This window comes from Sinocyclocheilus rhinocerous, unplaced genomic scaffold (assembly GCF_001515625.1).
Source record: "Sinocyclocheilus rhinocerous isolate Xijiao unplaced genomic scaffold, SAMN03320098_v1.1 scaffold887, whole genome shotgun sequence".
NCBI classification, from domain to species: domain Eukaryota; kingdom Metazoa; phylum Chordata; class Actinopteri; order Cypriniformes; family Cyprinidae; genus Sinocyclocheilus; species Sinocyclocheilus rhinocerous.
Genome location: NW_015634028.1, coordinates 575,206 through 596,041, shown reverse-complemented (window position 1 = coordinate 596,041; position 20,836 = coordinate 575,206). Strand labels below are relative to the sequence as shown.

At 39.3% G+C, this 20,836-nt stretch overlaps 1 protein-coding gene across 1 annotated transcript in view; it reads left to right on the top strand.

The window, feature by feature from the left end:
- kalrna (kalirin RhoGEF kinase a) overlaps positions 1 to 15,309 on the top strand; it is an 81,229-nt gene extending 65,920 nt beyond the window's left edge. The window contains 15 exon segments of the mRNA XM_016559117.1: positions 132 to 317; positions 1,275 to 1,446; positions 1,526 to 1,746; positions 3,436 to 3,689; positions 5,377 to 5,512; positions 6,493 to 6,555; positions 7,540 to 7,567; positions 7,795 to 7,957; positions 10,272 to 10,393; positions 10,477 to 10,608; positions 11,524 to 11,688; positions 12,460 to 12,538; positions 12,665 to 12,865; positions 13,386 to 13,524; positions 14,229 to 15,309. Coding sequence (XP_016414603.1) covers positions 132 to 317; positions 1,275 to 1,446; positions 1,526 to 1,746; positions 3,436 to 3,689; positions 5,377 to 5,512; positions 6,493 to 6,555; positions 7,540 to 7,567; positions 7,795 to 7,957; positions 10,272 to 10,393; positions 10,477 to 10,608; positions 11,524 to 11,688; positions 12,460 to 12,538; positions 12,665 to 12,865; positions 13,386 to 13,524; positions 14,229 to 14,774 — 2,607 coding nt within the window. The 3' untranslated portion in view covers positions 14,775 to 15,309.
- Positions 15,310 to 20,836: the final 5,527 nt, after the last annotated feature.

The window sequence follows — 20,836 nt, the reverse complement described above, 5'->3', positions numbered from 1 at the left end:
CTTTTTGGGTCAAAAGAGTTCTCCACGATTTGTGGCATCTGTTAATGTTCACTTGAATATATCAGAGCAATTGAGTTCACGGACACTTTCACTATCTCAGACTGATGAGTTTGTATGTTTGTGCGCTTCAGGGGAAGTTGACGAGTCAGGGAAAGCTCTTGCAGCAGGAGACGTTCTTTGTGACGGAGCAGGACACTGGTGTTCTGTCCCGCAGTAAGGAGCGCAGGGTATTCCTGTTTGAACAGATCGTCATCTTCAGCGAGCTCTTACGCAAAGGCTCATCCACGCCAGGATACCAGTTTAAAAAGAGCATCAAGGTAACCACACCACCGTTACTCATGGTGCATGTAGGTTTAAGCCCAAAGTGTGTGTGTGTGTGTGTGTGTGTGTGTGTGTGTGTGTGTTTTTTACGCATAAAGATTTTTCTACCCGCATGTACACACGCACATGTGCCTTGAGGTTTATTTGCACTAATCAGTTTGTCCACAAGGTGATAGAAATGAAACTCTTTGAAACTTTGAATCAAGTGCACTTGTTCTTTGCAAAATTAATCTTTGATTCGAAGCAAATTAAATTACACCTGCTGGTGATGCCTGTAAATGCAATGAAAATGCAGCCCAAATATGCATAAAAACACCATTTACAAAATATTGCAAATGTTTTATTAATAGTGAAATCTATTAAATGCAATTAATAAATCATCTAATACCATTAAATATTAAGCGTCTGTATGATATGTTATTTTATTATATTGTAGGTTATATTATATTGTGATTTATTTTATGGAGAGCATGGTTAATCAGGCCAATAAGAGACTATGAACAACAACCCTTCATTTTTATTACACAAATGTGTCATTAAAAATGTCTACATATGTATAAAACTGTTCCAAAATCAGGTAAAAACCATATAGACACTAGTTCATGGATTCACAGAGATCGCCCCCTAGTGGTGAACCATAACACTCCAAAGAGAAAGGAAAAAATGAAATTGCATCATATGACCCCTTTAAGTTATGACTTAACAATCGCTTACTTTGGCGGTTTGATACATGCTCAGAATCACTGGTTCGAAACAAATGATTCGCAAAGGTTTCAAAGCTCACAAAGCAGTGTGTCTGTGTCAAAAAAGTCTGTGTTTGGCTGTACGCATACACTAAGTGTTCGCATAGAAACTGAAGCACACTTTGGGCTTTGCTTTTTGGGAGTTGTGAAAATCACAACCCTGGCTACTAGATGGCTGAAACCAGGTGTGATACTGACTTGTGTATGCAGGTGAGCTTGCTCAGCCTAGAAGAGCATGTTGAAAACGATCCATGCAAGTTTGTGCTGTCGTGTCGTGGGTCAGCCGAACGTTTCACCCTGCAAGCAGCAAATACGGACATTAAACAGGTCTGGGTTCAGCATATCACCGAGCTACTAGACTTGCAGAGCAACTTCTTGTCAGGTAAGCCATCACGTCGATATGAATTTAATCAACTCTCCTTCTGTTGAGCCATTGAAACTATTGGTGCATCTGTCTACAGCTCTGCAGTCTCCCATCGAGTATCAGAAGGAGCGCAGCGGCTCTCAGTCTCTGACCCGAAACTCCTCCAGCGGTGGCCGAATGGGTCAGGCCAACAGCAGGCCCAGCTCCACTGTGTCACTCGGGGCAGAGAAACCCACTCTGTCTGGACGGAGCTCCACTCCAATAAAGCTAACTACCTCCAACGGTGGTCCATGCCACGGCTCGGACAGATACCACAGGGTGAGAACACAGCACCTCTGCTAACATTAAACATCTGCATGCTAGAGTTTATGGTGGCTCATAGAAATCTAGCTCTAGTTCTAGTTCTTTTATTTATAAAGCACATTTAAAAACAGTCACAAGACTGACCAAAGTGCTGTGCAACAAAATGATCAAAAAGTAACACATTCAAACATCATCAACTTATAAAAACCGATAAAGATGGAGCAGCTCTGAGGTGCGCTTGCAGGCTATTCCACAATCTAGGGCCCATAACCGAAAATGCTCTATCTCCTCTGCATTTCAACCTTGTGCAAGGAACCATAAGTAGGTTTTGGGAAACATGTTTATCTAGAGTGAGCCTATTATCCAAAAGAACACCAATGTAGAGCGAGAAGAGCAGAGGTGCTAGAATAGATCCCTGGGGAAGACCAGATTCGAGGTGGGCAGCAGAGGAAGTAAAGTTGCCAATTCTGACTGAGAAATATCGCTCTGTTAAATAAGATTTAAACCAATTCAGGACTGTGCCTTTTAGCCCCACAAAACATTCTAATCTAGACAGGAGGAACTGATGGTCAATAGTATCGAAGACAGCAGTCAGGTCTAACAGAATTAAAATCACAGTGTCACCTGAATCGGTAGCAACTAAGATATCAAATCCATACTTTGATGTTCATGATGTTGTTTTTCTCAGGGTGGTGTCTGTACAAGAGTATTTGCATCATTCATCTGTGATTTTCGGATGGCAGTTAATTCATAGACTACACAAGAGCCACTACCCCACCTATAGTTAGTCACATGACCATATTGCAAAATAATGCTGAGGAACGGTTACAGTCCATTAGCCCATTTTGACAGCTTACCTAACTGGATTCTTGAAACAAGTCCTCTGAAACAAGCATCCATTTTGCTCATTCCCATTAGCACCCAAGTGCTGTCAAAAAGAGCACTAAAATCGCCATGAAACAAAAGTAGAGACAAATCTTGTCTTTTCTTCTGTATTTTGACACATCCGAGAGATTGTCGAAAAAGAAAAAAATGCAAGGCGGGGGACTTGGTTCTAAGCATCAGGTGTTGATTGGATGTTGAGATGTGGGCTTGGCACTCAAATATGGATGAACGTGATCTGGAAGGGGCGGTTTATGCAGACTAAATGATTGGAGAAGTCCTGCATACGTAACCAGAGAGAAGTCTGTCTTTTCACTGGAAGGTTAAATTATAACATTTTGAGTAAATTGTATGAACATTTGTGAAATTTAGTGTAAAAACACCAATGTCTATTGTCAATAATGTAGTGATGCTCACATAGAGGTCTTTTTTTTTTTTTTGCCTCATCCAAATTTCCCCAAAATTCCTTTGCATGTAATTTTGCAGACCAACGGTAAATGTGACCACACATTAAATGGCGAATTCACCAAAATTATATTCAAAATAGACTATAAAATCTTAAAATGTAGTTACCTTATATTACCCAGTACTTTCTTAGGTAAGTACACTGTAATTGCACGTACTGTAAAATAAAGTGCATCTAAAAATTTTGCATATGCTGTGCATTACATAACTCCATATGCTAGACATACTATGTAAAGGTGTTAATGTCTTCTTGACTACTGACGTTTAAGGTCTGGTTGACATATTAATTATTTTAACCATGCATTTATTTTTTGTCTCTGTGTGTGTGTATTATGCGGTGTGTGTTTCCTACAGCAGTTTGGCGATGTGGGCTGTAACGGTACGTCGTCCTCCTTGATGGTGACTCAGGACTATAATGCACTGAAAGAAAACGAGATCTGCGTCATGCAGGGTGAGACGGTGCAGATACTGGCCACTAACCAGCAGAACATGTACCTGGTGTACCGATCCGCTAACAGCCAGTCGCCGGCCGCGGAGGGCTGGGTGCCGGGACACATCCTGGGGCCCCTCGCTAAACCCCTCATAGACACTACTGCAGACTCAAACATCAAGTAAGTGTCAATCAACACTAACTGGAGCTCTGATTGGATTGTTTAAGACTGCACGCCTGTTTTTGAACACCCCCCACCCCATTCTGTTGGAACTAACCCGGATGTTTTGGACCCTTTTGCACAGGAAGTTTTGATTTTCCGCTTGAGGTTTTTTTTTTTGGGGGGGGGGCTAAAAGTTAAAAACCAAGGCAGATAAATTCTGAAAGGACTATAGCAAAGCCACATCGTTATTGTTGTGTAGACGGAGGATTTGTGAAGGATCTTACATCAGTGTGGAAATGGACACGTCTGGACGCTTATTTCAGTTCCTAACACCCTGTTTTTATTGTTTCTTTGTTTTTTGTTGATATAATTTTTGTTTTGTTTTTGTGTGTGTGAAAAGATAAAAAAGTGAAAGAAAGGCCTTCTGAAGAATTTGGCCTGTTTCTCCTGATGGAGAACATATACTGTTGTCTATGGCAATTTTTTAATAGGTTGTGTATTTGTTTTAATTGTATTTTTGTATAGATTTTTTTTTCTTTTGTTTCTTCTACAGGATCACATGTTGGCCATTTACTGTAAATACTGTTGGTTTGTTTACTGTTTGTAGCACATTCCTGTAAAGAGCTTTTTGCACTATTTAAGTGAACCTTTATTAATGAAGTCAGGTTTGTGCAATAGAACTACAGTTGCAATGTTGTAGTGTAACTAATGATTTTAAATGTATTATATTAAATATGTAAAATAAAATTTTGACATGCGCATGACTTAACCTGTCTTAGTAAAAATAGATAGTTTTATTTTAATAATACTTTCACAAAGAGTAACAATGCCAAGTAAATGCTAATAGAATTTTAAGAAATCCAAGTGGTGCACCTTATTTTGATTTATTTCCTTTAATTTATTTTATTTTGTAATGTAGCGTGTAGAAGACTTATTTTGTGTTTGTACTAACCTCTTCGGTCCTTGACAGTAAAGGTTTGTGTGTGAAACAGTGTTTGCTGTGAATGATATGAATGACTGCTGTTCTCACACAAACCTGTGTCCATCATGGTGCAAGGATAAAGATTAATAGATTTATATACATGCACTACCATTCAGAATTTTGGAGTCAGATGAAGATAGATAGACAGACAGACAGACAGACAGACAGACAGACAGACAGACAGACAGACAGACAGTAGCTAGATAGATAGATAGATAGATAATGACAAATTTTTTTTCATGACGAGAAAGTTCAAAAGAACAGCATTTATTTGAATTGTCTCTGCTGTCACTTTTGATCAATTTAATTCATCCTTGTTGAATAAAAGTATTAATTAGAAAAAAAAAATCTTACTGACCCCAAACTACTAAATATGATTTAAAAAAAACAGTACTAGATTATACTTGTGTGATACAGAAATACTGGGTATAAAATATTTGTGCAATTCAAGCACACTTATGTCTGATGGTGGACATTAATGTCCAAACACTTTCTGAGGTCTCTATAAATGGAACTGGATGATAGATCCTCTATGCATTTTACTAATGTTAAAAATAGGTTAACAGTATCGAGTATCTTGCTTTTTCTTTTTGTGGACCTCCCTATTTCCCTCCTGAAATATTTGTTTCCCCCTCAAGCACTTTAAGTTGCTTTTTCTTGCTGTTAGATTTGCATTTCCACCAGCGTGTGTGGGTTTGACAACCTGATGTTTTGACACGGCAGGAAATCTCTCTCTTGGAACACGCTTCGTGCTCGCAAGCGTGCAGAGAAGGACAGTGCGCCCCTCAAAAGTGACATTAAAGTTGAGAATGGACTGCGTAAGCCAAAGGAAATTCTCAGCAGCAAAGTCACTGTGAAAGTGAGTAGGAGGATGAGGGTGTATGTGTGTGTGTGGGCTGCATCTTCACCTGTGTGGAAATAAACACTGAACACGTCACTCACCCAATGACAGCATGATACTAACAGTCCTAAACTTTTCAAATGTTAGCTTTTTTTTTTTTCTTCAATTTTGATATTGAAAAGTTGAATGATGCTGCATAATCTGCTAACAATTTAAGAGGAATACAACTATGTGTTGTAAATATAAAGGTTGGGTAGTGTGTTTTTGTTTTTTTGTTTTTTACCCTATATGTGACCCTGGACCACAACACCAGTCATAAGGGTCAATTTTTTGAAATTGAGATTTATACATCATCTGAAAGCTGAATAAATAAGCCTACCCTTGATGTATGGTTTGTTAGGATATGACAATATTTGGAGACTATTTGAATATCTGGAATCTGAGGGTGCAAAAAATCTCAATATTGAGAAATATTTTTTTAAGTCGTCCAAATGAAGTTCTTAGCAATGCATATTACTAATCAAAAATTACGTTTTGATATATTTACAGTAGGAAATTTACAAAATATCTCCATGGAACATGATCTTTACTTAATACTTAATTTACCCTAATGATTTTTGGCATAAAAGAAAAATCGATAATTTTGACCCATACAATGTTTTTTTTTGGCTATTGCTACAAATATACCCCAGCGAATTAAGACTGGTTTTGTGCTCCAGGGTCACATATTTCAGCCTTATTTTTTTTTAAATAAGCTCAATAAATTAGTAAAATTTGTTTAATAATGTTTTATTATTATTATTATTATTTTGCTTTGGTAAAATACCACAGTATAAAAATGTAATTTTCTTCATTTGTAGCCATCCAATTTTGTGATTAATGACACTAATACGTAATTAATTTGAAACATTCCTGTCATTTTGGCCTGGAGTTCTCCGTCCCTCTGTATTCCTGTACTGTAAGTCTGTAACAATGTTCTCTCTCAACCCAAACCACAGGATTCCCGCAGCTCAGATGAGTCCGAGTGTGAGGATGAACTAGACCCCAAAACTAGTATGGAGGTAGAGATACTGATCTCAATGCATGCTGCCCAATAAGCTTTTATTTTTTTTATTTATTGATATTATAATTTTGTAATAAACTCAATTTAATAGTAAATAGATAAGCTTTTTAAAGCTCTAATCTAAAGAAATATCTGAACCTCTTTTTACATGAGCGCGTTGTTGTTGGTAAGTTATTATTTGAACTAATCGTGTGGAGTGACTGGCATAAAGGGCTTTTCACACCAAGGATGATAACTATAACTATAAAGTTTTAATAATCATTCTAGTTTTATGAAGGAAGTCCACGCCAGAGCTAAAATAAAATCACTTTCAGAACAAATGTTCAGATGTTCAGAGTTAAACACTATCTTAATGCATACTGCATACTGAGCAGTATATACTGCACTGAAAAAAAAGATGGATTTCCTTAAATCAAAATAAAAGTATTTTTGTGGTTGCTCTACAGCAGAAAGATTTTGCTAACTGAAAGGTGGACAGCCACCATATTATGTGTTGCAAATCAAATAAAAAAAGACATTTGTGGTTGATATTATTAATTATTAACGCCAAGGTCAATCAGAGAACACTGTGTTTCTGGAAATCACAAGCAGTGTGCTCTGGATGTATACTTCTCATTGTGGCTGATGTATTTGGTCTGGATTCAGGATTTGACACAATAGCAGCACTCTGCAGAAATGGTATTATTAGTATGCTAGTATGCTATTCTGAACATCACACAGTGGCTGAAATCGAAATGGCATACTATCATGCTACACTTACAATTCTCCCATATTTTTATAGTATGTCATTTCAAATACAGCTAGTGTCTATCATGTCATGTGAAAGTACTGCCCTCTGTTGGCTTGTGCTGAAATGACACAACATAAAACGTCCTCTCTTTCTGTGTGTGTGTTTGCAGAAAGATTCAGTGCTTTATGTGTGACTGATAGTCTAGACTGCTTAAAGTATGCACCTTTAACACTCCTCCTGTCTGTTTTACAGTTACTGAATCCTAATTTCATCCAGGAGGGTGAGTTTATTAATATGTACAGATGCTGTGATGTTCCGTTTGTCTGTATTTTCTACTAGCATATATTGTTGAGTGATCATACATACAGTATGTCACCTGTAGCTTGTTTTAGAAATCCAATTAAATATCTCCTTGAATGAAGTGAAATGAAAGAGAAAATAAAAATCAGTGTCCATCAGAGTGACTTTGTACTATATATATATATATATATATACACACATGTGCAGTGGCTCCGGAGTTCCTGACGCCTCTAGCGGACGTGGCGTGTGCTCTGGGGGAGACAGTGGTTTTGTGCTGTAAAGTCTGCGCTCGACCCAAGCCCACAATCACCCTGAAAGGACCCGATCAAAGTCTGCTAGTCAACAATAACCGATTCACTATCAATATTAGGTACTAGTCCACAATCAGTCACAACACAAATTACGATCACAACCAAGAAACACTAGTGCTTTGGATACAATCTGTCCTGTAGTGAAATGTTGAAGTTCTATTTTGCAATATTGCAGTACAATCTTTGGGTATAAGAGACTGCTTGACTTTGGGAAAGTGTTGAGGAACAAAGAAATGTTTTACATTAAAGTTCAGATCATGTCTTCTGTATTTGTCCTGTGAGAAAACTGTACCCATGTAACCTCGTAAGTCTCATTGTTATGTAACTGTCCCATGATTCCTCCCTGTGTTTTCCTGTGTCCTGCGTCCAGTGTTAAACGTCAATCCCTGGTGCTACGTGTGTGTTCCTTGTGGTTTGGATAAATAAAGACTGTTATTATGGTGATTCTCCTACGTGCTCCTCATTCCTCGCTCCAACACAGTAGGCACTCGTGACAGAACACTGGACCTAAAAACATACAAATGGAGATCATCGCAAGATCCGCCGCCCTAGCCTGCAAGGATCTTCCTTTTGTGTAGTATGCCAGGGAATTCTGTGGGCTCGCCATCTTGACGGCATTGGACGACGCCACACTGAATTTTTTGTTCTGGACCAGGGCCAATTACCATCACACCGCCGACCTCCCAGACACCACTGGTCTATGCTGGAGGGAAGGGTTCCTCCGGTGTCTGGAGAGCATCCGGCCCCAATCCAGAACCGCTCCGCAGTCAAGCCCGCCAGCCGCTCCAAAGTCAAGCCAGCCGGCCGCTCCATTGTCAAGTCTGCCGGCAGCTCCATCGTCCAGTGTCGGCTCCATCCCTTGAGTCCGCTCCAGTGTTGGCTCCAGCCCCTGAGTCCACTCCAGAGTCAGCTCCAGCCCCTGACCAGAGTCAAGTCATGGCTCTAGCCCCAGTCCCGAGTCAAGAGAGGGCTGCTGTTTCCACGTCGAACCCAGGGAGGGCTCCAGTTCCTGAGTTTAGCCCAGAGAGGGCTCCTGTTCCCAAGTTAAGCCTAGAGAGGGCTCCTGCTCCCACGTCCAGCTCAGAGAGGGCTCCTGTTCCCGAGTAAAGCCTAGAGAGGGCTCCTGTTCATACATCCTGCCCAGAAAGGGCTCCTGTTCCCCAGTCCAGCCCAGAGAGGGCTACTGTTCCCACGTCCAGCCCAGAGAGTGCTCCTGTTCCCACATCCAGCCCAGAGAGAGATTCTTCTCCCAAGTCCAGCCCAGAAGAGGGCTCCTGTTCCCACGTCTGGCTCAGGGAGGGCCACAGATCCGGAGTCAAGCCCAGTGAGGGCCGTTGTTCCTAAGCCTGGACCACGGATGGCCTCAGAACCCGAAATTTCCCCCAAGGAATTTTTTTTGGGGGGGGCTATAGGGCTCCGGCCGTAGAGGACTGGACGAGTGCCGAGGCCAAGGCCACGGAGGCTGCCCCGCCATGGCTCCACAAGCTGCCTGGTCTGCCATGGCTCCCTAGTCTGCCTGCTCCACCATGGCTCCCCGAGCTGCCTGCTCCGCTCATGGCCCTTTGAACGGGTACCGCCCTGGAGGCCTTCCGTCCTGTGTAAGTCTGTCCCTAGAGGCCTCCATAGCGCCCCCCCCTCCCCGTTGGAAGTTATGAAGCGAGTGGATGCACCTTCTGGGAGGGGGAGGTAATGTCACGTCCCATGGACTGCCCCTGTGTTCCTGTCTTGTGTTGTGCTCCCCGTGACCCAGTTTCTCCTCGTGTTGATTGTGTTCTATCTGATTCAGCTGTTTCTCCTTTATTTCCTCATTTAGTTCCTGGTACTTAAGCCCTGTGTTTTCCTGTGTCCTGTGTCCAGTGTTAAATGTCAATCCCCGGTGCTACGTGTGTGGCATTTGGATAAATAATGTGGTTTGTGGTAAATAAAGACTCCTTGTGGTTTGGATAAATAAAGACTCTTATTATGGTGATTCTCCTACGTGCTCCTCATTCCTTGCTCCAACACAGTAGGCACTCGTGACAATAGGCTGCACAACCAGATTTTACATTTAAGAGGGCAATAGGTTTTCACTTGGGGGATTATGAACTTTTTTTTGCTTTAGTAAATAGAAAAACAAAACTGTATTATGCACATTATTGTATTAACTATTTGAGCAAAAAACAAACAAACAAATAAATAAATAGCATAAGGAACAACAATTGTCTTTAAATTATATTAAATGCAATTTAATTGTATTAAATGACCTCCTTAATGATATTACTATTCTATTAAACTTGAATGTAAATATATTTGTAAATACAATTGCTTTATTAAAGATTTATAAAATGATTGTTGTGTCATTTGATTCTCTCTCTCTGTGCTGTGCCCATGTAGGGAATCGGGTAATATAGTGTTGAAGATCTGTAATCTAATGCCTCAGGACACTGGCATCTACACGTGTGTGGCTGTGAATGATCATGGCACTGCCTCCTCATCTGCATCTATTAAAGTACAAGGTAAAAGAAACAAAGGAATAAAAATGGGTATTGCACAAATCACCTTCCCACATGTTTTAATGTCCAGATGTTCTCTGGTGCAGGTATCCCAGCAGCCCCTGCTCGTCCTGTGGCACAGGAAGCCAGCAGCACCGCAGTGATTGTCCACTGGCTTCCTCCAGCCAGCTCAGGCAACTCTGCCATCTCCAGCTACAGTGTGGAATACAGGCAGGAAGGTATAAACACTTACACAGCTGTAAAGTCCAAGTCTCAGCATAGCCAAACAGCATCTCAAAACAGACAGCATAGCCAGAAACACTTAAAGAGGTAATGCAGTGGAAAACTACTGATTTTACTAACTTGAAACAGTAAAAATGCAATGTAGAAATAAAATTGGCTCACTATCAAACATTCACATTCCTCCTCAACCCTCAACAACACTGCCTGAAACTAAAGAGTTCGTTCAGAATTCTGTGCTCTCATAACTGTAAGCTAATTAACATATCACATTTACATATCATCAACTATTCTATATTCAGTATTTTATGCTTACCAAGGCTGCATTTATGTGATCAAAAACATGGTTAAACATGTAAAATAGTATTACAATTTAAAAGAACTGTATTTTGAAATGGAACTTGTTCCTTTTATGGTAAAGCTGAATTTTCAGCATCATTACTCCAGTCTTCAGTGTCACATGATCCTTCAGAAATCATTCTAATATGCTGATTTAGTGCTCAAGAAAAATTTCTGATTATTATCAATGCTGAAAACAGTCATGCTGCTTGAAAACTGTTCAATGCATCCCTGAATTTAAAAAATAATAATACTATTTTCAGTGTATTAAACTTTGGCTAACAGTATTTTAGTGCAGGAAACTTTGACTAATAAGTAAACTTACTAAATAAGTAGACTACTGACTTAAGAAAAAAGGTAACGCGTTTCCACAGAAGTACAAAATATAGCACCTTTATCCAGATCCATACATATTACTCTGTCTGCAAAATTAATCTCATGATGTATGAATGTGTGTCATTCTGTTCATTCATCCTGAACCCCATAATGTCTGTTAACTGAAACACTAGAAGAAAAACTACATCTGTTATTTTGTGTATCCAGGTTGACGTTTGTGTGTCTGTATTTGTGTTCAGACTCTCTGGTGTGGCAGCAGTCGGTGGTCTCCACTGCAGACGTGTGTGTGAAGATTGAGAATCTGATTCCTGGTGGCCATTATCAGTTCAGAGTCAGTGCCAGTAACCCCTGGGGCATCAGCCCACCCAGTGAACCCTCAAACATGGTGACATTACCCAGCACAGGTCAATACAATCAAATCAAACTTAAGTGCCTGTCCCAATTGAGCTGCCTTCCTGTCAAGGTAGCAGTCTTCTACAGGATCATAACCGAAATGCATTATCTTGAAAGTGCATCAGTTTAGAAAGTACATGAATCTAGAGTAGTCTATCCATGGAAGCAGTGTATTGCGGTTTGTTCAATATTGCATATAAATAGACTTTTAAAACATTTGTAAATATGTATTCATGTAAATTTTGGCATATGTAAACTCATTATTAATTGTATAAATTAATCATTTAAAGAGCATCATCAAGAACAAACATCATATTGAACTAACGTTGAACAAAAGTACGTTTATTAACCAAGAATAACCCCAAAGTAGAAATTTGTGAAGATTTATAATGACATAACTATGATTAAGTGATGACAATTGTTCATTTTTGGGTGAAAACTCTTAGATATCCTACAGAGTTCACCAACCCACCACTCAGGCTGCCATCGATGCCATCAGCTGTGCCATTATTAATAAAACGTACCTGTATTTTAGATGCTTGAGTAGTTTTAATTACATTTAAAAATCCATTCTAGCCTTCCATTTTAACCAAAATAAAGTATCCTAGAAAAAAAAAAAAAAACATGCTGCCATGTTTTGGAAGCACACCTATGATGCCTATAAAGTATTGTCTGAAATTGTTCTGTGTATAGGTAGGCAGCACTAGGTTTTGGAATAGAGTTATAGTGTAATTGTTCCAGACACATTTCTTATAACTATTTTTTTTCTCTCTTTTATGAAGCCTCAACTTATGACGGCACTGGAATCCAGTGGAAAGACAACTTTGAATCTGCATTCACAGAATTGTGTGAAATTGGACGGTAAAGATATATATATATATATATATGTGTATATGTATGTATATATTACCTTCATTAAAATGCAGTCCATCATCCTTTATCCTGTCAGTAACAAACTCAGCTGACTCATATGTTTTCTGTTTTTAGGGGCCGTTTCTCAGTGGTGAGGAAGTGTCTCAGTAAGGCCAGTAAGAAGGAGGTTGCTGTGAAGTTTGTCAATAAGAAGATGCAGAAGAAAGACCAGGTGGCCCATGAGGCTGATATCCTGCGTCACGTCCAGCATCCGCAGCTGGTGGCGCTGCTTGGTACCTACGAGTCGCCCAAGGCCTACATGCTGGTTCTTGAGCTGTGAGTAAATCCATTTAGAAAGCAAATAGTCTTCCATTGACAGCCCATCACAATAATTATGGGCCAACAGTACTGTGGCGTTATTCCAGGGGCCCTGATTAGAAAGTGGGCCAGACATGAATTATCTTCTGAAGATTGTCTTCAAGAACAAAATGTGTAAGAATCAGAGCTTAGACCAGAGTTTATTTTTTACAATTATCCAAAAGCCAACCGAGAGAGAGAAAAAAAAAACCCTATTTTGACTTTTTGTCAAAGGAACCAGGGTACTTCCAACTTCCGGAATGACCTACAGAATTACATCATCCCTGCAGCATTCTATAGAAGGGCAGTTGAGCTCAACTCAGCATATTCTAAATAAATTCAGTTAATATTCAGTAAAAAAGACAAAAATGTTATGTTTTGCTGCATGGAACAGAATGAATATTCTCCTCCTGGAATCTCATTTTACACACACACACTCAAATGGAACTTATTTTTAAAAATGACGTGCAATGAAATGATCATATTTACATGTGTTCAGTGTTGAGGATGGGCGTCTGCTGGACTATCTGGTGGCTCACGATGAGCTGATGGAGGAGAAGGTGGCGTTCTTCATTAAAGACACACTGGAAGCTCTGCAGCACCTGCACACATGCAGAGTAGCTCATCTGGACCTCAAGGTGAAATATCATACCAGCACATCAGCATGCAACAGATACTTACAGCTTATTTACTGGAAAGTAGTACTTTAGCAGACACTTATCTGAAGCAGAACAACTTGCATAGCAATGCTCTAGCAACCACCAGTACACTTAGTAGCCATGCAGCAGTGCTCTAAAAACCAGCTGCGAATAAAACCTAAAAAAAACAATTAAGCAACTGCATAGCAACCATTTAGAACACCCAAGCACCTGCAAAACAGCATGCTAAAAACCTAAATAAAACCAAAGACTGCATACACCATGGTTCACTTATTACAAGGAATGGGAGGAAGTGCATTTTGGCAGATCTAATAAAGAAAGTTCCACCTTCTAATTAAGTCAATTGCAAATTGGTAAAGTCATTGCATCAGTGCAGCTGCCTTTAAAAGCTCCAGTCCCCGACAGTGTCCTGAGGCTCGCATTTCTCCATTCAGGTAGCTAGGAGTAGATTTTACATGCCCAAAATTGCTGCCTAGAGGCGTTGTACTGACTTTCTTTGAAGGGACTTTGATAAAACCTGCTAGAAGCTCGTATAACACCCAGCAACCACAAAGCAATGTGCTAAAAACACTCAGAACACCTTAGAAACCACAAGCAAGCACCAATTAAGTAGGTGACCACTAAAGGATAGTTTAGAAACCTAGTGCAGTCTCTTGAGTCTTCAACTCTTTCTTCTTCTTTAGCCTGAAAACCTGTTGGTGGACCTCCACGCGCCGGCGCCCTGCGTGAAGCTCTCAGATCTGGGCGATGCTGTACATGTTTCGGGTCACCGCTATGTGCATCTCCTCCTGGGGAACCCTGAATTTGCCGCTCCAGAGCTCATCCAGGGCACCCCGGTGTCCCTGTCCACAGACGTGTGGAGTGTAGGGGTGCTGGCCTACGTCATGCTCAGCGGAGTCTCCCCGTTCCTGGACGAGAGTCTGGAGGAGACCTGCGTCAACATCTGCAGGCTGGACTTCTGCTTTCCTGAGGAGTACTTCAGTGGCGTTAGCCAGGCCGCCAAAGACTTCATTGTGTCCACGCTTCACCAGGATCCCAGGAAGAGGCCGAGCTCAGCTACATGTCTGCAGCACCCGTGGGTCAGCGCTCATAGTGGAGATTACTCCAAAACACCGCTGGACACTGTCAGACTCGCTGCGTTTATAGACCGCCGCAAACAGCTGCATGATGTCAGACCTGTCACAAACGTTAAAGGACTGGTCAGCAGCAGTATGGGACACACCTTATGAGAGGAGAACATGGGCTGGAGGAAAGAGATTCTAGCATGTTACATGCTGTACTTCAACATTAGATGTCATTTACATTATATCATTTCATTGGGAATGTGCACTTACTGTACGCAGTGTTTCCTGCAGCGTTTCTTGGCCTGCTCCGTTATGACTTGTTGCCCAGGGAGTTCAACACTTTTGAGACCTTTAGTGATTAATAGATTGAGAAACTACAAGTAGACAGGAATTGTGGGAATCGCAGAGTTAGGAGTAGTAACACCAGTGAATGTCATATTAAGGCTTAGGGTGATGTGTTTTGGAACTTTAAGAGTCCTAAACAGACCAGTAGGTGGGTGTTGTTGTATGTTCAGTTGTATTGAGGGCTTTTACAGGAAAACTTTAACCAAAAACAACAATTCTGCCATCACTTACTAGTGCTGTTCCAGACTCGTAAGGTGTGCTAAAACAAAAAGAGATTTGTTTGACAAATGTACATGCTGCTCTTTTCCATTCAGTGAAAGTAAATCGAAAAAGCTCTCAAATCTCATTTGTGTTCACATATATTCAAATATGGCACATCAGGTTTCATATCTATAATGCTGGATGACTTTGGTTGTCTCATTTCTCATAACCAATTTGCATATGTGGAAGTTCAAATGTTATTTTAGAGCTCCAGTGGGAAGATATAGAACATTCAATTCCTCAATTAAATGATTCGTTTAGCTCGGTATATATCAGTACTCATTCGATTTCAAATTCAAATACGGGTGTGGAGCAACATGAGAGTAAATAAATGATGGTTGACGATTGGATGTGAAAAGAAATTTAGTTATCCATCATCTTAGAGCAGATATATTTTTCACAGATTCATTAATTGAAAGAATGTAGAATATTTGACAGGTAAGAATTATTGTACAAATACCTGCATGTAGAAATAACTGACCATCCACCATTTAACCTGGAATGTATTCAGTTTTCATATTATGGGATCATGAGTGTCATAATTGATGTCATTAGGCATAACGAGGTCTAAAAACGGAGAGTGTTATTTTCTTGTTTGTCTGAGTTTAATAACTGAAATTACAACAATTTGCCGACTACCGTTATTACGTTATAACATTCAAAAGTCTGTGATTGATACAATTTTTTAAATGTTTACAACAGGTCCCTTTGAGGTCTCTTTTGCTCACCAAGGCTGCGTTTATATAAAAAATACGGTAGCACTTTATTTTACAGTCCTGTTTCTCATTTACATACTGTACCATGTACTTATTATAGTAATTACAATAACTAGGTAATGACTAGGTACTAACCCTGAACCTAACCCTACCCCATGTAGTTACCTTATATTACCAGTACTTTCTTAGGTACAGTAAATGCACTGTAGGTACACTGTAGGTACACTGTAAGTACTTGTACTGTAAAATAAAGTGCAACCAAAAATACAGTAAAAACAAATATTGTGAAATATTATTACAGTTCATAATAACGGTTTTCTCTTTTAATATATTTTAAAATGTAATTTTCATCAGCCATTTCTCCAGTATTTAATGTCACATTATCCTTCAGAAATCATTCTAATATGCTGATTTGGTGCACAAGAAACATTTCTTCTTATTAGCAATGATGAAAACGGTTGTACTTTTTTTCCCCCAAGCCTCTAATTTACTGCATCCCTGTTGAATAAAAGTATTAATTTATTTAAAAGAAAGAAGAAGAAAAAAAAAACCTCCAACTCAAACAAACTTTTGAATGGTAATAATATTTATTTATTTATTTATTTAAATAGCCACACAGTGTCCAGGAAGAAACCCCAAAAGCCTTAAACCCAATTTCTTGTTTAATTTATTATTTTTTAAACACATTTATGTATTGTAGGAATGTTCAGGTATTTCATGTGTTATACATTTATGTTTGACTATATAATTGCTCTGTATGTTGTATGTGCAGTCAGAGGTGTAATATGTCAAATTGTTACAGCAGCCATATATGGGCTTTGACAGGCCAGACGCACATAGTTCATAATCGCTTTCAATTGATCATGTGACCATATCAGTGAATACACTCTAAATACACACATTTACCATCAATACAAAAAAAGGAAGCCTAATAGACAGGTTTAGTGATGGCCAGTGAATTATCACACAGAAGTGTACTATTTCTATTATGCTATACTGTATTATACTTGACAACACAGCATGACACTCCTGTGAATACTGCATTGGGACAATCGTCACCTCTCATGTTTAACCTCCCCATCTCCTGCTGTATAAAGCTTCTGCTCTGCATTAATAACCTCTGTAATATCTGGGCCTAGTTTCATATCAGCACATCTAAAACTACCAACATAAAAATAACCCAAACGTGATTCAATTTCTGTTTTAACAGTAGCTGTCACCCAAACTAGTTCCTTTGAAAAAGCATCTCAGGAGACCTCTGAAGAATAAAGACAGATCCGCTCTTTACATCTCTACTTCACGCATATACCCCTGCAATAGCACTGTATAGAAGCCTGTGTGTAATATTTGCTAACAAAAGCGGAAATATTGTTTTTCTTGATTCATATGGGCTGTTTGTTACTGAATGTTTAATAAACTGTGCTTTGTTTTTAGAAAAAAAACTTTGTCGAGATTTCCATGATGATGTTTCTCTAGAGGTGGTTTTATAAATGTTAGGACAAGTCAGGAAGATTATTAACAAAGCAGTCTTTTGTTGTAGATATGATGGTTCTACCATATTTGTAACAAGGAGATACATTTGCAGCTTTAGCTATATGGAGTATACATGAGATTAGATGATGATCTGAGACATCATCACTCTGCTGCAGAATTTAAACGCTATTAATATTAATTCCACGTGATAGTATTAAATCTAAAGTATGATTACAACAATGAGTAGGCCCTGACGCGTGTTGTCTAACCCCAATGTAGTTCAGAATGTCTATAAATACTGATCCCAATGCATCTTTTCCATTATCAACATGGATATTAAAATCACCAACAATTAAGACTTTATTTGCAGCCAGCACTAGCTCAGATAGAAAATCAGCAAATTTTTTGATAAAGTCTGTATGGTGCCCTGGCGGCCTGTAGTAGCCAGTACAAACGTCACAGGGGATTTATCATTAACACTTGTTTCTCTGGATAATGTTATTTGAATCACCATTACTTCAAACAATTTATACTTGAAACCAGAGCGCTGAGAAATACTGAAAATATTACTATAAATTGTAGCAACACCTCCCCATTTACCTTTTGGACGCGGCTTATGTTTATAACAGTAATCTTGGGGGGTAGACTCATTTTAAATAATGTAATCATCTGGTTTTAGCAAATTTCTGTCAAACAGAGCACATCTAAGTTATGATCTGTGATCATTTCATTTACAAAATGCGCTTTTGTAGAAAGGGATCTAATATAGAAAGGGCAGTCGTTGCCTAATGGTTAGAGCAGTGGTTCCCAACCCTGGTCCTGGAGGCACCCCAACACTGCACATTTTGCATGTCTCCTTTCTCTGACGCACCAATTTCAGGTCCAACCCTAATTAAAACTCACCTGCCTGTAGCTTCCTAATAACCCTTCAGACCTTGATTAGCTTGTTCAGGTGTGTTTGATTAGGGTCGAAGCAAAACTCTGCAGGGCTGTGGCTCTCCAGGACCGACGTTCGCCACCCCTGTCTTGGAGTCTCTACTAATGAGCTGATGACCTGAATCAGGTTTGATTGATTAAGTAGACATGCAAAACGTGCAGTGTTGGGGTGCCTCCAGGACCAGGGTTGGGAACCACTGGGTTAGAGAGTCGGACTTGTAACCCGAAGGTTGCAGGTTCGAGTCTCAGGTCCGGCAGGAATTGTAGGTGGGGGGAGTGAATGTACAGCGCTCTCTCCCACCCTCAACTGACTCAACTGACAAGGTTCTCTCTCTCTTTTTAAACAGCGCATCTTTCAGAAAAAAAAACTAACTCTAAACACAGAAAAACATCAATATGAAAATTACTTCAAGACTGGTATTTAAATGATATAGGTTGGGTTACTCAGTGTTTGACATCAACTATTGAGTCCAGATTTTTGAAGTACTACTTCTAACGGTCTGTTTCTCCGATTTGGGTATCTTGGTGATGTCACAATTTGTGGAAGATCATTACTATGCTCACATGGCACAACGTTCTGAGGAAGGAATCTCTTATACTTATATATACTTATATAAAAGACTTATACTGTCTTTTTACGCGTTGCGTTGCATCGCGCCGCATAAACATAAAACAATGTCTGCATTTGTGATCGGAGAAATGACAAACAACAAGCGCTACTCTACACTGCTCAAAACTCGCGTTTGAATCATCAGTGGCAAATTCTTTAAATATAAAAAACCGTACTTACAGTCTGTGAGTCAGAACAGCCGGCATTGTAGTCTACTCTTCCAGGATCAGGAAACAGTCCTCCATAAAATGTGCTGCACACATCTGAATATTTGGGTTGAAGTGTTCTGGAACAGTGTTGTAAATACTTAACCACTGATTTCTACGTTACAGCAGGTAGCTGCGGGTTATATACAGGGAGGCGAGACTCCCTGATCGCTGCAGCGATTGGTCTGCCGTGATTGGCAGACGTGGTGTCATTGGTGCTTCCGCAGTCGGTCACGCCTGGGGCGTTCCCATAGTGAGATACCTCACGTCATGTTATCGGAGAACCGGGGTTACGTTAGTAACGTTATTTTTTATAAAAATAAGGGACAAATGATTTAGCACTTGCATTAAGACATTAAGTGTTTTCTTTTTTTTTTTCTGTGAATATGAGTGTATTCCATTCGGACACTCCAATGTACTGACTGACACACTCTGGGATTTCAAAACTCAGTTTATCAATTTGAACCTCAAATCAAGTTGTTCTTTCTTTTCTAGAGCTGATCTTTCAGTTTATGCTTGTCCTTTATAAAAATAAAAATAAATAGTTGTGCCATTAATGCAGTTATGTCAGCCTCAGCTTTAAGACAGATGGAAGATGATGATACACAATTGCACTTGTGAGACATTTTCTTTTCTGTTCAGAAGACCTTTTATTTCTGGTATAAGTTTTTTTTATTTATTTCATTAATATTTGTTTTTTGAAGCCTTTCAATTTTATTCACCAGAGTCTTTGCAGTGAATGTAGTTTCTCTTTTACCACACTACATGGCAAAGCCAGCAGTGTAGTCATCATTTGCATCACTCATCAAATCCTCCAGCAAAACATCACAACGAGACATACATCATCAAGCTCCATAAACATTCTTAAGTTATATATTCTCCACAAAACAACAAAGTTATTTTTATATTTTAAAAATCTTACATTCTTATATTTTAAGACCATCAACAACAAACTTATTTTTACCAACAGCAGGAGCCCATTCTTCGTACGTGGATTTCTCAATTAACGGAATTTTACTGTTGCCGATTTGACATGATCCAGTATTGTTCTGCAAAGATCATCCCAGATTTACTGTCAGCTAAAGGACCGTAAACTCAAACCTGCTCAGCAACAACCTTTTTTCACGCAAACAAGATTAGATTATTTTTTAAGCGGGGGTGACTGAAAATGATTCATTCAGTCATTTTTCACCATGTCATAAGCAATGGATAGTTGGATAGTTAATAGTATTTCTCACTACGTGAACATGACTGAAATTAAATATTTTCGTTACCTTTATCTTTTGTGTGCGTGTGTGTGTGTGTGTGTAGCTCTCATGAATATGTGAAGCATGCAGTCTGCTTTGAGTAATTTCCTCTTGACATAAAAGTTATGGCACAATTAATTACTTTTTTCCATTACTGCCACCCACAGGACAAACTGCGCATTGCACCCAAAATTGTTTGGTCTTGTTAGTTAAAGGGTTAGTTCACCCAAAAATTAAAATTAGCCCATAAATTACTCACCCTCAAGTCATCCTAGGTGTATATGACTTTCTTCTTTCAGACGAATCCAGTCGGAGTTATATTAAAAATAGTCTTTGATCTTTCAAGCTGTTTCATGGCACTCAGCGGGTATTGCATGAATCAGTACAAAAGCAGTTAAATAAAATGCGCCCATCCATAAAAAAAAAAAGTGTC